Source organism: Ochotona princeps, chromosome 5 (assembly GCF_030435755.1).
Source record: "Ochotona princeps isolate mOchPri1 chromosome 5, mOchPri1.hap1, whole genome shotgun sequence".
NCBI classification, from domain to species: Eukaryota; Metazoa; Chordata; class Mammalia; order Lagomorpha; family Ochotonidae; genus Ochotona; species Ochotona princeps.
The window spans coordinates 20544530-20559282 of NC_080836.1; the positions used below are offsets into that span (position 1 = coordinate 20544530).

The following is a 14753-nucleotide window of genomic DNA, read 5'->3' on the forward strand; positions in this document are numbered from 1 at the left end:
TGGCTAATCCTCCACCTCCAAGTGTTGGGATCCCATATGGGTACCAGGAAATATCTCAGTTACTCCACTTCCTATCCAGTTCCCTTCTTGTGGCATAGGAAAGCAGTTTAGGATGGCCCAAAGCCTTGGCACTTTGCACTTGTGTGGAAGACCTGCGGAAACTCCTGGCTCAAGGAATGCTCAGCTCTGGCTATTGTTGCCATTTGAGGAGTGAACAAGCAGGTGAAAGATTTTTCTCTCTGACTCTCCATAAATCTGCTTTTACAATCAATCAATCAATCATTTTTAAAAGGATGATGTTTGACATTCATATCCACATAGTCTTGTCCAGTTCAATGGAACATAATAGCCATTCAAGAAAGATTTACAGAATAATGAAGTGTACAAAGGTGAGCTTTCATGGCTTGACAGGATCAGATGGAAAGATGTAGAAAGGAGTAAGAACATGGACTCAAGGATCAGGGCCTTTGAGAAACAGAATTAGGAGATCAAGGTAACAGAATCCCCAGGTCTACTGCTACTATTGCCTTTGTGTCTTCATTTCTCACTAAATAAGTCTCTGAAGACTTGCACAAATACCATCCACCCTCCAGGCAGCACCAGCAGGTGCACGGTTCTTACCCTTGAGCACCTCATTGATGTACTGGCTGAAGTAGTCTACTCTCAAGGAATCATTGAGGAGATTTTCACTCTCCCCTACTGGCATGCCATTCCCAGCCAGGTAGATTGGAACTTTTCCCATTGTGTATTCCAGGGATACAAACTGCAACAGTCTCCTCATGCCCCAGGGCACCACACGAATCCAAGGAGATGAGGTCTGAGGCCATGCAGGGTCCACGTGCTGGGAGAAGCCTCCGATGGTATCATAGCTGGGCATGCAGGTGTCTTCGTGGGCCTTGCTGATGAGGCGGGAGGTGTAATGAGACAGACCCAGAAAATCAGCAGAGCCTTTCAAGAGCTGCTTCTCTGCGTCAGTGAACTCAGGGAGCTGTGCCACAGGACTGTGGCAGCGCTCACTAATTTGTTGGATCTGAGCCCTCATGGCGGCTGGGTAGTCTCCGTCCACAAAGATGGGGTGTGCAAACCAGCCCAGCATGAAGTGCAAGAAGCGCTCAGAGGCTGCCAGGTCCTCAGCACTCTCTGGGGACAGGGGTTCTGCCCAGTCTGAGTTCAGCACAATGCCCACCTGCCCCTGCTGTTGTGGGCGACAGTGGCTGTTGTAGTGGTGCCAAGTCCTGGCATGGGCCTTGAGGACCAAGTGAGCCACCTTGTGTGGAAGAAAGGAGGAAAAACAGTGCTCAGTATCAACAGCAAGGATAGCAACAGGACTAAGAAGCTAATAATAAGCTGACAACAACATAATCAAATTCATACCAATGTCAACAATATTAAGAAACCAGTAAAGATAGCAACTTGTTCAAAGTAGCTACAGCAGCAGCACTAATCAAAAGAGTATCAAGTCATGAACAAGCCAGTGATATCATCAATAATGTCAACCAGACAACCATAAACTGATGCTAGCAATAACAATAAATTAACATCACCTCCACTTTCAACAACATCAATAAGGCAATAACAATCTTAGTAAGACAAATAGTGTCAACAATTTCAATAAATCAACACTATTGACAAATGTCAGCAATTTAACACTGACATCATCCAGAAATTCAACAAATCAACAGGCCAGTAAAATCAACAAATAGCATGATATTAAAAAAAACACATAAAATATTGAGCATCTACTGCTCAGCAAATTCTGTTTTTGTTTTTTTTAATATATGTTCATCTGTGTTTGAATGATTACAAAGTTTAGGCTTGTTTGGCATATGTTTCAGGAGCCAATCAGGAGACCAAATATAATGTCTTCTGGGTTTTGCTTACAAACTTCCTACATCCTTCAAGCCGAGTTGGTATTTCATTAAAACATAACAGTCCTTAGCAGCGTTTTCAACTGGAAGAGAATCAACAATCACTTCAGAAAACGTGAAGCTAGTTTCTCTTTCCTTTGCAGTGAAGTCATTACTCCAATAAAGTGCATTCCTCAGATCATTTGTGCCATGAATTGTTCTTAGACTGTCTGGTTGTGGTTTTTTTTTTGTTGTTGTTGTCTCCAGTATTTTTTTTATTATTTATTATTTGTAATTCATTAATTACATTGTATTATGTGACACAGTTACTTAGGTACTTGGGTTCTCCCCACCCCTCCCCAAACCCTCCCACCATGGTGGATTCCTTCACTTTGTTGCATAACCACAGCTCAAGTTCAGTTGAGATTTCCCCATTGCAAGCGTATACCAAACATAGAGTCCAGCATCTTATTGTCCAGTCAAGTTCAACGGCTTCTTAGGTATACCCTCTCTGGTCTGAAGACAGAGCCAGCAGAGTATCATCCCAGTCAATTGAAAGCTCCAACATACCATCAGCAAAAATTTACATCATTATGGAATTAATTGACATAGTAATGAGTAACCAATATGTTAGAAGTAAATGCGAGTTCCTAGCCACCTTCAGTGACCACCTCACTTATATTTCAATTTTAGTTTATACACAACATATAACATTCATAACATAGTATGTTATACATAACATCATATCATCTTAAATTAAGGCAAACGTGGTATTTAACCTTTTGGGATTGGCTCATTTCCCTTAGCATTATGGTTTCCAGTTTGGCCCATTTGGCCACAAAGAACTGCATTTTGTTTTTTTTAATAGCTGAGTAGTATTCCATGGAGTAGATGAACCATAGCTGTCTTATCCAATCCTCTGTTGATGGGCATTTTGGTTGCTTCCATGTTTTTGCAATTACTGATTGTGCTGCTATGAACATAGGAGTGCATGTTGGTTTCTCGTAAAACAATTGTTCTGGATATATTCCTAGGAGTGCTATTGCTGGATCATACGGTATGTTGATTTTGAGTTGTTTGAATATTCTCCATACTGATTTCCATAGAGGCTGTACCAGCCTGCAGCCCCATCTGGTTGTGTTTTTCTTAGCTACTAAACTATTACTTGGTCCCACAAATTATTTGCAGCAAGAGATAGCTTTATGTCTAGCTAATATCATGGCAACAACAAATGGTCAAGAACTCATGTATGCTGTTAAATTGGGGAAATCTTTCTCCCATACTGTTCCACATAAAAATTACAATATTGTTCAGATCTCATGTGTAGTTTTCTTCTCTAAACAATGGTGAACCTGGATCTGAGAATAATATCTTCTATCACCTCCTCTTTATCACAACAGCTGGCTTGATGATAGCCAAGGGTTTTACTACACATACGTGAGGTTGGGACATAGATAACCTCTATTCTGGTACCTCAGGATGCAAATTCATTTCTTGACAGGTATCAACTCAGTACCCTAAGTGAATTCTTTTATAATTCTCACAACCTCCTCATATGAAATTACACTTAATAGTAGCACTCTAAAGATGAGAAAAGTACAACCTAGAGGTGTGGAAAAACTCTGTAAGGATCATGTTAATCTGTAAAGTGAAAATACAAAATCCAGGCAGTCTTGGTGTCAGATCTGTTGTTGGCATCCACAATGCTGTTCTGCCACTGTGCTTAATAAATAAGTGCTGATTGACCAATTAGTACTTCATGCATAGTATTGTTTTAAGTAACACACAAGGGAGGGGACCACTCTTTCTATCCCACCTGTTCTTCTTTCGAGTGAATGAAATCTTGTTAGAAATATAATAGCCAGTAATCTCTTCATGGACTTAACTCATGGTTTTATAAGCCAACAGCTTTTCTTGGTGGAACATTTCAGGAAAATGTGGGTAAAACAGATCTGTCAAGAATATAACAAGTCTCTTTAAATCAAGCTTGATTTTGCCCCTAACTTGGATTAAAAACTTGGAAAATCTGATCTCAACTTCAGCTTCTTTGCAGGCAGTGACTAAGGATCTGACTGGGATGATCACTGATTAGAGTGTAGATTGTACCACACCACAACCTGGAGTGCAGGAGTAATCCTACTAACTTTTAGCTTGTTTTCCTTTTTTGGCAAATTTCATACCAAAATATGCCTTACAGTAAACTCTGAGTAAAAAACTGAGTCCTTAAACGGATTCTAAACTCCAATGGCAAACTTAGCACCTTTCCAAAAGTCTGGAATACTTTTTTTTTTTTTTGAACTAGTCAGTGTCAGTTTGGGTGCTCTATGGAATATTACACAAGTCATCAGAAACAGTCACTGTGATGTTCAAATATCATCTAAAACTGCTGCTGATACAAAGTCAAGTAAATACTGAGCACTAAATTGAGGTTCATTGGGACAGTGCCTTAAACACAAGACTAAAGTTTACAATAGTTGCCATACACTGAACTGTGTCATTCATTAAAAATCCTATAAAGCCCTAACCTCCAATGTGGTGGTATTTGGAAATGAGGCCTTCTGGAAGTAATTAGCTTTAGATGAGTTCATGAGGTTGTCTCTCTCTTGATGGGCTGCTAAGACCAGAAACTAGAGCATTTGGTTTGTGTCTCTTTTTCCCCTGCTCACCTTCCCCATCATATGAGGAGACAACAAGTAGGTGTCTCCCTACACATCAGGAAAAGGCCTCACCACAACCTGACCAAGCTGGTCCTAAATCTCCAGCTTCACAAACTTCAAGTCTGTGAGAAATAAATATCTGTTGTCTCCAGGATAAGGTATTCTAACAACCTGAGCTAAGGCAATTGTGTTATATTAACCTGATATGAAGGATTCCCAAAAGCTCAAAAGAAAGACATTGGCATATATTTTAAAATTTCTGGCACCAAATAAACTGATTTTTTAATTTCATTTTTCCATTAAATTTTTGAAACATTCTCATAAATAAAAGCAAGAATGAAGTAGAGACATGATAGGACTTTATCACCAAAGCTGTCATAAAAATATTTCAGGATCAGTCAGGGCATATGAAAAACCCCTAAACAAAAAGATTTTGATGAATTTCACCATAAAGGCATAAAAAAAGAAAAGTGTGGGCAGGTGCTGTGGCCTAGTGTCTAAACTCCTTGCCTTGAAAGTGCCAGGATGATCCCATGTGGGCGCCAGTTCTAACCCAGGCAGCTCCACTTCCCATCCAGCTCCCTGCTTGTGGCCTGGGAAAGCAGTTGAGGACAGCCCACAGCATTGGGACCCTTCACCCATGTGGGAGACCTGGAGGAAGTTCCTGGCTCCTGGCTTCGGATTGGCATAGCACTGGCCGTTGCAGTCACTTGGGGAATGAATCATCGGATGGAAGATCTTCCTCTCTGTCTCTCCTCCTCTCTGTATATCTGACTTTCTGATAAAAATAAATAAATCTTAAAAAAAAAGTGAGAGAGAAGTTCAAACCATCCATCAAAAACAACTCTAAGGCCTGGCACTGGCCTAGCAGTCAAAGTTCTTGCCTTATATGTTCCGGGATTCCATATGGGCTGTGGTTTTAATCCTGGCGGCCCTGTTTCCCATCCGCTCCCTGCTTCTGGCCTGGGAAAGCAATAGAGGACATGCCAAAGCCTTGGGACCCTGAACCCATACGGGTAACCTGGGAAAAGTTACTGGCTCCTGGCTTTGGATCAGCTCGGCTCCAGCTGTTGGAGCACTTGGGAAGTGAATCAGCTGATAGATTTTCCTCTCTGTCTCTCCTCCTCTCTGCAATCTGACTTCTCATAAAAGCAAACAAATCTTTAAAAAAAAATCACTCAGTTTTCAGTTTCCTGAAACAATGAATTCTTTCCTTGCTGAGAATCAATTAGGACTGTTGAGCTGTTTTGCCACTTACACCAAAAGTCCCAACTGACATGTGACTCCTGCTTCAGGACCGAGAAGTCTTAGGTTTGGATGCTTGGCTTCTAACTGGTGACCTGCTAGTGTTGTCTCTATGATCACATGGTTTATCCTCCTAGCCCCACCCTTCAGAGTTGTTCTGAGGATGCAAGCATGGCGTCAGGACAAAATAATGTGACCAACAACTTGCGGTTCTTTCCCTCCCTCTGACTGCTTTAAAAACAAGTTAAGACTTGTGGATGGGAAGGGGAAACAGATAACCGACTTTCTTCCAGCCATATACCCCCTCTCCTTGCATGAGTGGAACAGCAGAGATGGAAATACCTGAAATGAAGCAAGTCCTGGGTCCGAGATGCCCGGTGCGTGCTGGCCGGTGCCATAGCCTGCATAGCTCATCACCCACGGCTCGTGGAAGGTCACCCACAGCTTCACACGGTCTCCAAAGGCAGAGAAGCAGAAGGCGGCATAGTCCACAAAGGCATCCACCACACTCTCGTTCTGCCACCCACCCTGATCCTGCAGGGCCTGAGGCAGGTCCCAGTGGAACAGCGTGGCCATGGGCTCGATGTGGGAGTCCAGCAGGCTGTCGATCAGCTTGTTGTAGTAGGCGACACCTCGGGGGCTGGGGCTGCTCCCGCGCCCACTGGGGAAGATCCGCGACCAGGAGATGGAGAACTTGTACACCTGAGCCCGGAGGCCACGCAGCAGGGCCACGTCAGAGGCCCACTTGTAGTAGCTGTCACTGGCCACCTCCGCTGTGGCCCTGTCCTTGGCAGCCTGCTTGAGCCCAAATCCATCCCAGACACTGGGCCCTCTTCCACCCTCAGCCCAGCCTCCTTCCACATTAAAGGCTCCTGTGGAGACGCCCCAGAGGAAGCCTTGGGGGAAAGCATCCTGCAGGAACTCATCCCTTTCTGCCCTGGGCTGCTTAGCAAACATTTCCCACACTCTCTGGTAGGCTGAGCCTGGGGGTGAGGGGCCAGCAGATCTCTTCTGGTGCTGATGCTGCTCAGTCTGAAGGGCCAGGCTGTCAGTCAGAGAGCAAGACATGCTGTGGACAGAAGGGACATAAAGCAACATAGTGATGAATGATCTTGTGAGTGACAAATGTCCCTACACTGATGGACAGTGGCAATGTGATTAAGAAAGATTGCAGAAAAAAGCAGTCAAAAAACACGCCCCAAAATGTCATAGCTGAAAAGTGATTAGTAAATGGAATATTAGAATTATTACTTCTTTTTTTGTCATTACTCTCGTATGAGTAAAAACAGTAACAATGCTTACTGTTCTGTATATCAGATTGCCCTTCAATACTATCTTCAGTTCTGGTGCCATGCTTTATTTTCTTACATTGTTTTCATTATAAAATGTAGCTACTGATGATGATTTCAGGAGCCCATGTTCGCAGCAGTGGTTATTTACTAAGTGAAATATCTACAGCACATGCTGTTGTGCCTGGGTTGAATGAGCGACCACCCCATGTTCAAGCATCCTGCCAATGCACACCCTGGGAGGCAGAAGTAACGGCTGTGGTTGATGAAGTAGTTGGGTCTCTGCCACCTACATGGGAGACCAGATGGAATTCTGGGATTCTGGCTTCAGCTTGTCCCAGGCCTGGTTGTTGTGGGCATTTCGGGTGTTAATCAGTGGATGGGAAGTTTCTGCCCGTGGTCTTTTCTGTCTCTGTTTCTGACTCTGCCTTTCTACTTCTCATATTAATAAAATAAATGATTAAAAAAATTTGAAACATAACGATGACTTCATTTTATTGAATTTTGAACTCTGATCAGAATATGTGTATTATTGAATTTCCACTGTAAATTTCTGATAGACACTTCAACTACTTATCCTTATTCTATTTCACACAAAACAAATTTAAAGAACCAAGTAACATTTGGGCTTTAAGCAATCATCAGCTATTTATTAGCTGGTGCAGGAATATTCCAATATTGAACCTCGGGTCAATTCTACTGGTGAACAGTGAGCTAATATCAGTTCTTGACCACAAGCTCTCCTCTCTAGGCCGCTGGATTTGGGACATAACAACAGGAGCTCAAGCATCTACCTGATTCCATGAAATAGAGGGCTGTTAAGATGAGAAATCAGCAAAATTGGAGCTGCATACCTGATAATTGTGGCTAATTCCCATTGGTCACAAGTTTGAAACTGGTGGAGCCAAGTCTGTACTTTTAATCACCATGCCATCCTCTATGTGTATAGAATAATGATATTTATGTTTATGTACATATAAATAAATATATCTTAAATGAAGCACACAGAAATGTACTACCATTATATACAACATAGTCTGATAATTTCTATTTTATTCTAGTCTGCTTCTCCTGTCTTTTATTTCTGGTTTCTTTCTTTCCTCCTTCTTTTTTTTTTTTTTTTTTTTGCGGGGTGGTGGTATAAGACAGAAATGTTGGTTCCCAGCCTCTAAATTAATTGCACAATCATTAAGTCATGTTCTTGCTTTGTGTAGCCCTGGTTACTGTGAGCATTGAAGAATGAGCCAGCAGTTAGAAAATCTCTCTGTGTTTGTCTCTCATTCTTTGCCCTTCAAATAAAATAAAATTAATTAAATTTTAAAAGTCATATTGTGGCCCTGGAGTGATGGCTCAACTGGCTAATACTCCACCTATAAGCTCCAGCATTCCATATGGGCACCACTTTGAATCCTGGCTGCTCCATTTCTGATCCATGTCCCTGACTGTGGCCTGGAAAGTCAGTACAGGAAAGCTCAAGGCCTTGGGAACCTGGACTCAATGGGAGACCTGGAGGACCTGGAGGAGGTTCCTGTCTCCTGTCTTTGGCACCAGCTCAGCACTGCTGTTGAGGACATCTGGGCAGTGAACCAGGAGATATCTTTCTGTCTCTCTCTCTCCTTTTCTGTGAAATCTGCTTTTCCAATAAAAATAAACAAATCTCTTTTTTTAAGATTTTAAGTCATAGGTGCGGCCTGAGTTGTAGAGTATTACATGAAGTCAATCCTGTGATATCTGCATCTCATATGGTCACAATTTCAAATCCCATATGTTCTACTTAGGATCTCACTCCCTGATAATGTACCTAGGAAAGCAGCAAGTGTTTGGACGCCTGATACTCATGTGACAGACTCAGATGAAGCTTCTGGTTCCTGTCTTTCTTGTTCCTCCCACAGTCATTACAGTCATCTGGGGAGTGAGCCAGCAGAGAGAAGATCCCTCTTCTTCTCCCTCTCTTTTTTCTCTCCCTCTCTCTGCTTCCCTCCTCTCCCTGTAACATCACCTTTCAAATAAAATAAAATAAATGTGAATGATACCCAGTAGACGGCAGCCTTGAGCAGAGGTTAGCAGAAGTGCCTATGTTGGCCAGAAGGTAGCAGTTGGAAAAGAGGCTGGGCACAAGAACATTTCATCAGTGGACTTTAGTGTGATTAGTAAGTGACACACTCAGCTGGTTTTCCAGAGCACAGAAATGGCAAAGTAGCAGGGACAGCACCGAAAAGGAGAGAAGCCCTTTAGGCAGCCTTCCAACCTCAGCCCTTCTGGCTACTCAGCACCACTCCCCACTTCTGCTGGGACAGTGGTAAGGGGAGAAGACTATGGTGTGGCTCATCCAGAACATTCTCACCACCCTGGAGTCTAGCCTGGAGAGTGCGTGCTGCCCCAGCTGTGTGTAACCTCATTCTGAACCAATCCTCAGTCTCTGTCCTTCTGGCTTGGATGAAAAGAGGTCTCAGGACACATATAAACACCTCCTGGGGAAAGAGAACTTGCCATGCAGACACTGGAGTGGGATTCCAGGGTTTGTCTGACTTGGGAAGAGATCTGCCAAAGGAAGCCTCGTGCTCTCTGCCCAGGACTTCCCTCTTTGAGCCTCACAGCATCCCAGGCAGTGCCCTCTTCTTCTGTGGGGCTGCAGTGCTGTGTGTCCCCTGCCACACTCCAGTGTGGGAGTCATTTGAGCCTGCCTCATGTGAAAGGTCCAAAATCCCAAGAGAGAATCGATGTTAGCCTTCTCTGAAGCCCCTCCCTGCTGTGCCTGTGCCCTGCAGGTTGTCCACCGACATCCCCTTAGTAAGGGCCCGTGTGTCACTATCACTGTGAGTCAAGTGGGCCTTGGTGACGCACTGAGGTCAAGGTGATAGAGAGGAATCCCCAGGATGGGTGCCACTTGTAGTTTGTAATCACTGAACTCTCAGAAAACCCATTTTTTCCTGGTTTTCAGTTTCTTTCCTGGGACATAGCCCAGCATCCTTGGCTGGCCCTATGAGTGGGGAGGGGGCAGTTCCAGCTGTGGGTTCACTGCTCTGCTTACACTCCCAGCAAAAAGCCTCAAGAACAGCAGCTGCTCTCAGTCTGCTGTCCAGTCAGAAGAGAGCTGAGAGGACTGAAGGTGGAGAAGAGCCAGCTACCACAAGAAAATTACCACAGGAACAAAGGTGGCAGTTGTGGCAGTCATGTTGCTACACACCAGAGAGTCTGGAAATTGAGTGATGGTCTCCAGTGTTCACCCCACCTTAATGCCTCCTGTGTGACATTTATGTGTACAACATGTGCTCCCTGACTGCTGAGGTTCTATCTCTGCTCTGACTCCTCTTGGGGATAAGGATGACATCCCCAAGAACTCAAGTCACATAACTTAGGCAGAGTTGTCAGATTCGTCTCTAACCTGGCCTTTTCTCCACATGCTTGCACTTCCTCGAAGAGCATCTTTTTGTTGTTGTTGCTGTTTCCATCTCCGGTTATTTGAGACAGGAGGTGGGGAGGGAGAGACACACAAGGAGAGAGTTATGTCTTCAATCTGCTGCTTCATTCTCTAAATGTTTACAACAACCAAGCAGGGCCAGGCTGAAACTAGGAGCCCATGCGGGTGGCAGGGACTCAAGCATTTGAGCACTTGTCTATTGCTGCTCAGTATCTGTAATAACAGTAAACTGAAATTGGAAGTGGAGATTAGACCTAAATCTTGTGACTCCGATATGGGTGTGAGTGTCCCAGAAGAATGTTAACAATGATGCCAAATGCCTGCCTCACTTTAACAGGATCTGAAACTAAAAGACAGAGATTCAAATTCCAGCTCTTTTAGTTGTGTACAGCTTGGTGAATATAAAGGTAAGAAAGCCATTCTGTTTGAGGCCCAGAGTAGACACAGTAAGAGATAGATTTTTCTCACTTCCCATCTGAGCTTTTATTTGTCTTCTGCTGAGTGGTTATAATAAACTAACTAGCTTAAGAGGTGATTACAGCAGTCCAATGAGATCACATGTGTGAAAGAAGAGCAGTGTATCAGACAAATATCAGTTACTGACAGTTACTATTACCTTTTTTTAGAATTTGATGAACAGTTCAGAATTGCACTGATGTCAAACCCAATGGTGAGCACTTGTTCTTTATTTATGGCTGTAAGAGAAGACGTTTGGTTAATCTGAAGCTCAAGCAAGAACGTGCACATTTGAAGTAATACAACATAACCAAATACCAAGCATTGGCTCAAGTGCCCCTGGAAAATCTCATAGGTTCAGGGTTTGGGAATTCAGATGTTCTCCTTTCTAGGACTTGAAACAGTGAGTCTCGCACTTTAGTGTAAATCATCATCATTGACAGAGTTTGTGCAGACAAAGGCTGAGAAGCCCTTCTTAAAACCATGTCTGCAATTGGTACCAGGAAGATGCATTTTCAAAAAGTTCCCATGTGATGATGATGGTGCAGATGCTGGTAACCAAAACTAGGAGGACAATCAATTTAGAAAAAACTCAAACATGAGGGAGGGGCAGACATATCAAAAACTTGGGGTAAATACAGCAGGTTAGTCTCCTGCTCCACAGCCTGCCAATCAGATTCACTCTCAAGAAGAATCGAAACAGACGCTGAGAGGAAGGCTCCTGAGCTGTCAGTTGCAGATCTGCAGTTTCTTAGCATCCTGGTCATCAGCTTGTCAGAGTTAAGGTAATGAGGACATCAGCCAAGGGTAAGCAGTGGGCTGGCTATAGACAGAAAAGCACCAAGCAGCCCTGCCAGGAGGGGCAGAAATGAAGGGATCTTCCAGGGAAAGTCAGTTGAAACGGTTATGCAGGCAAAACAACTGCTGTGCTTAAAACTCACAATTGAGTCTTAGTGCTTCCATATGAAACATCCCGGGCATACTTAACAGGAACCTCTCCTCTTTCTTGGCCCTGGAGAGCTGGCTTTAAGGCACCATCAACAGAAGGGCAGGAGACACCAAACTCACAGATGAGCTCCCACACCAGCCTCTACCCTTAGGACCCTCAGACTGTCAAGACTGCTACCTACCAAGCCAGTGCACCAAATGTCACTCAGCACCTCTCCCCCAGTGGTCCTCTCACCTTCAAGAAGGCTGAAGAGCAGCTTGCCTGGGTCCTTCCTGGTGGAGGGGCAGTCCTGGAGTTTCAGAGTGAAGATGAAAACCTTCATTTTTGGCTCAATGGTCTGAAAAGATAAGGACCAGAACCCCAGTTCATTTCATGTATAGCCAAAACATTAAATGTCTAATATGCTGTCTGGGAATGTTATCATTAATCATTGACATAAAAAGCTCTCAAATTACCTGCAAGTTGCTCAGCTTCTCTGGTAGGCTCACCTCACTTTGGCATTCATAAGACAACTCAAGAGAGAAGAAATCAACTGAGTCCTAGAAATAAACAAGTCATTACAGCATAAAAATTTTCAAGACAAACATCTTCTTGATAGAATTCTTTTCCATTTTCCTTCTTATTATGAACATGTGTAGTCCAAAATGGTATTGTGTGTGTGTGTGTGTGTGTGTGTGTGTGTGTGGCATTGCCTGTGTGTTGTTGGGAATATACCACCCATGTGATCAGCACAGAAACAAACATAAAGCACTCAATGAGACGTGTATGATGAAAGTGATGAGTGACATCATTTAGTCTCTCCTTCTCACATGCACTGTCCCTATGACGACACCTGCTAAAGGGATGGATGGACTGATTTGTATGTGAACTAAATAAAGCTGTTTCCCTCCACCATTAAAAAAAAGTGATGAGTGAGTGAGTGAATATGTATAAAATATGTAGGTTCTCACCAGTGCAGAAGAATGCCAGGAGAGAGTATTGGAGGTAAGAACAGCCCCTGGGGAACATACCCTCTCGGTCCTCAACCAGGAAAGGGGCAGTACAGCCCTGGAGAACCCATGGCCTCTACAGTGATCTCCACTGACATCCTGGCTTCTGTTTTAATGTTAGGACAAATTTTAATGTCTGATCAGTTAACCCTGACCCAGCCCATTCTATTAGCCCGGACACCGCCATCATTATCCCAGTCCTCCACATGCACATCCACACTGATTAAGGACCTATTCCCTTGCCTTATTACTGGCCTGCACGTGGTCAAAGAACACCAGACTCACAGAATCAAAACATGTGAGGGACAGTGGATAATGGCATCTGGTGAGAATTGGGTGTACCGTGCTTTAGAACTCATTCCCTGTGGCTGCCTACCGCTTTCTTAATCAAGTTATCAGTGTTCACTGAAGACTCATGGCCTTGCTTCATGCTGGGAACTATCACTTGAGTATTCACCTACCCAGCTTCTTGGATCTCGCTTCTGTGTGTCAGTTTAGTGGAACAGACAATAATTGAATTCCAATTTCTTCAAGTCACTGTGCTGGGTGCAATGGATGGAGACTTTCATTAAAAGATGAATGAGATCCACAGAAGAATACAAGTTAATAGACAGCTTGGTAAAAGTACCAGCTAATAAGAAAAAAAAAAGCAGAAAGTCAGAAAAGGCCCACACCAGTGATTCTCAAACTTTTATGGGAATTAGACTCACTTGGGAACCTAGGAAAGCCCAGATCGCTCCCAGTATTGTCAGCTGTGGTCTGTACCCTTTACTTTATCCCAATGTAATGATTACACACACAGAATCTTGGGAATCTCTGGTCTGACAAATGGCTGAAGGTGAGGAAAGGGGATCTCTGATTGAGAGAGGAATTATTATTGAGAGGCATCCTAAAGGATCATGTTCACATGGACATAAATAATGGGTGGGATTGGGCCTGGCGCAATAGCTTACTAGTTAAAGTCCTCGCCTTGCACGTGCAGGGATGCCATATGGGCACAGGTTCTAATCCTGGTGGCCCTGCTTCCTATCCAGCTCCCTGCTTTAGGCCTGGGAAAGCAGTCGAGGACGACCCAAAGCCTTGGGACCCTGCACCTGCATGCAAGAACCGGAAGAGCTCCTGGCTCCTGGTTTCGGATTGGCTTAGCTAAAGCCATTGCAGCCACTTGGGGAGTGAACCTTTGGATGGAAGCTTACTCTCTGTCTCTTCTCCTCTCTGTATATCCGCCTTTCTAAGTAAAATAAATAAATCTTAAAAAAAATAATGGGTAGGATTTTTCTGGAAAATTAGTGGAAGGATGGAAGTCAGCAAAACGTTATCAGGTAGAGAGTGCAAGAGAGCAGGAAGCAAACAGCACATACACTGAGTATGATAGCAAGTGGAGGACACACACACACACACACACAGGAAGGCTTTGAGATTGGTACCCATTTGAGTGAGTGGCCATAGAATCACTGCACGACATGGAAGAGGCATAGAAACCAGTTCAAAGGCTACTGCAAGATAAGCATTTTTCTAATCAGCGCTCAAGTCTCATGAAACTGTGTTAAGCAGCTATTATCACCTGGTACAAAGTAATTTACATGACATTTAGCCATGTAACTTTCCTGGAAGTTGGTTACCTAGACCTTATCACAAGTGAACCAGTGAATCTAAAGACTGGACCCTGACAGGTGGGGACCCCAAAAGAGTCCAGATTCATGATGGCATCAATAACACCTTGTCAGTGTCACCGGACTACAGAAATCAGCAATTTTTCTGATTTTTTTTCACATTTTCCCACAGTCAGACTGGAGACCAAGCTATTGCTGTCTTAGATTTTTCCATTAAAAAAAAATCAGTGCAAGACATATGTGGACACTGGGCTGAGTACTCTAGAGAGCACATTTTACAAACTCTT

At 43.6% G+C, this 14753-nt stretch overlaps 1 protein-coding gene and 1 pseudogene across 3 annotated transcripts in view; both read right to left on the minus strand.

Moving 5' to 3' along the window:
• The window catches only part of LOC101519868 (lactase/phlorizin hydrolase), a 73616-nt gene that overhangs the window by 22792 nt on the left and 36071 nt on the right, over window positions 1–14753 (minus strand). For 2 of the 3 annotated variants that reach the window (XM_058664441.1, XM_058664442.1), the window contains 5 exons: window positions 12320–12403; window positions 12099–12201; window positions 11076–11154; window positions 6092–6818; window positions 622–1267 (listed from right to left, as the gene is read on the minus strand). In XM_058664441.1, the coding sequence (XP_058520424.1) occupies window positions 622–1267; window positions 6092–6818; window positions 11076–11154; window positions 12099–12201; window positions 12320–12403 (1639 nt within the window). Of the gene's footprint in view, window positions 1–621; window positions 1268–6091; window positions 6819–11075; window positions 11155–12098; window positions 12202–12319; window positions 12404–13314; window positions 13452–14753 lie in introns of those variants that run through there. The other variant, XM_058664443.1, reaches the window with a different exon arrangement.
• On the minus strand, window positions 1740–3299 carry LOC118757850 (nucleoside diphosphate kinase homolog 5-like; annotated as a pseudogene).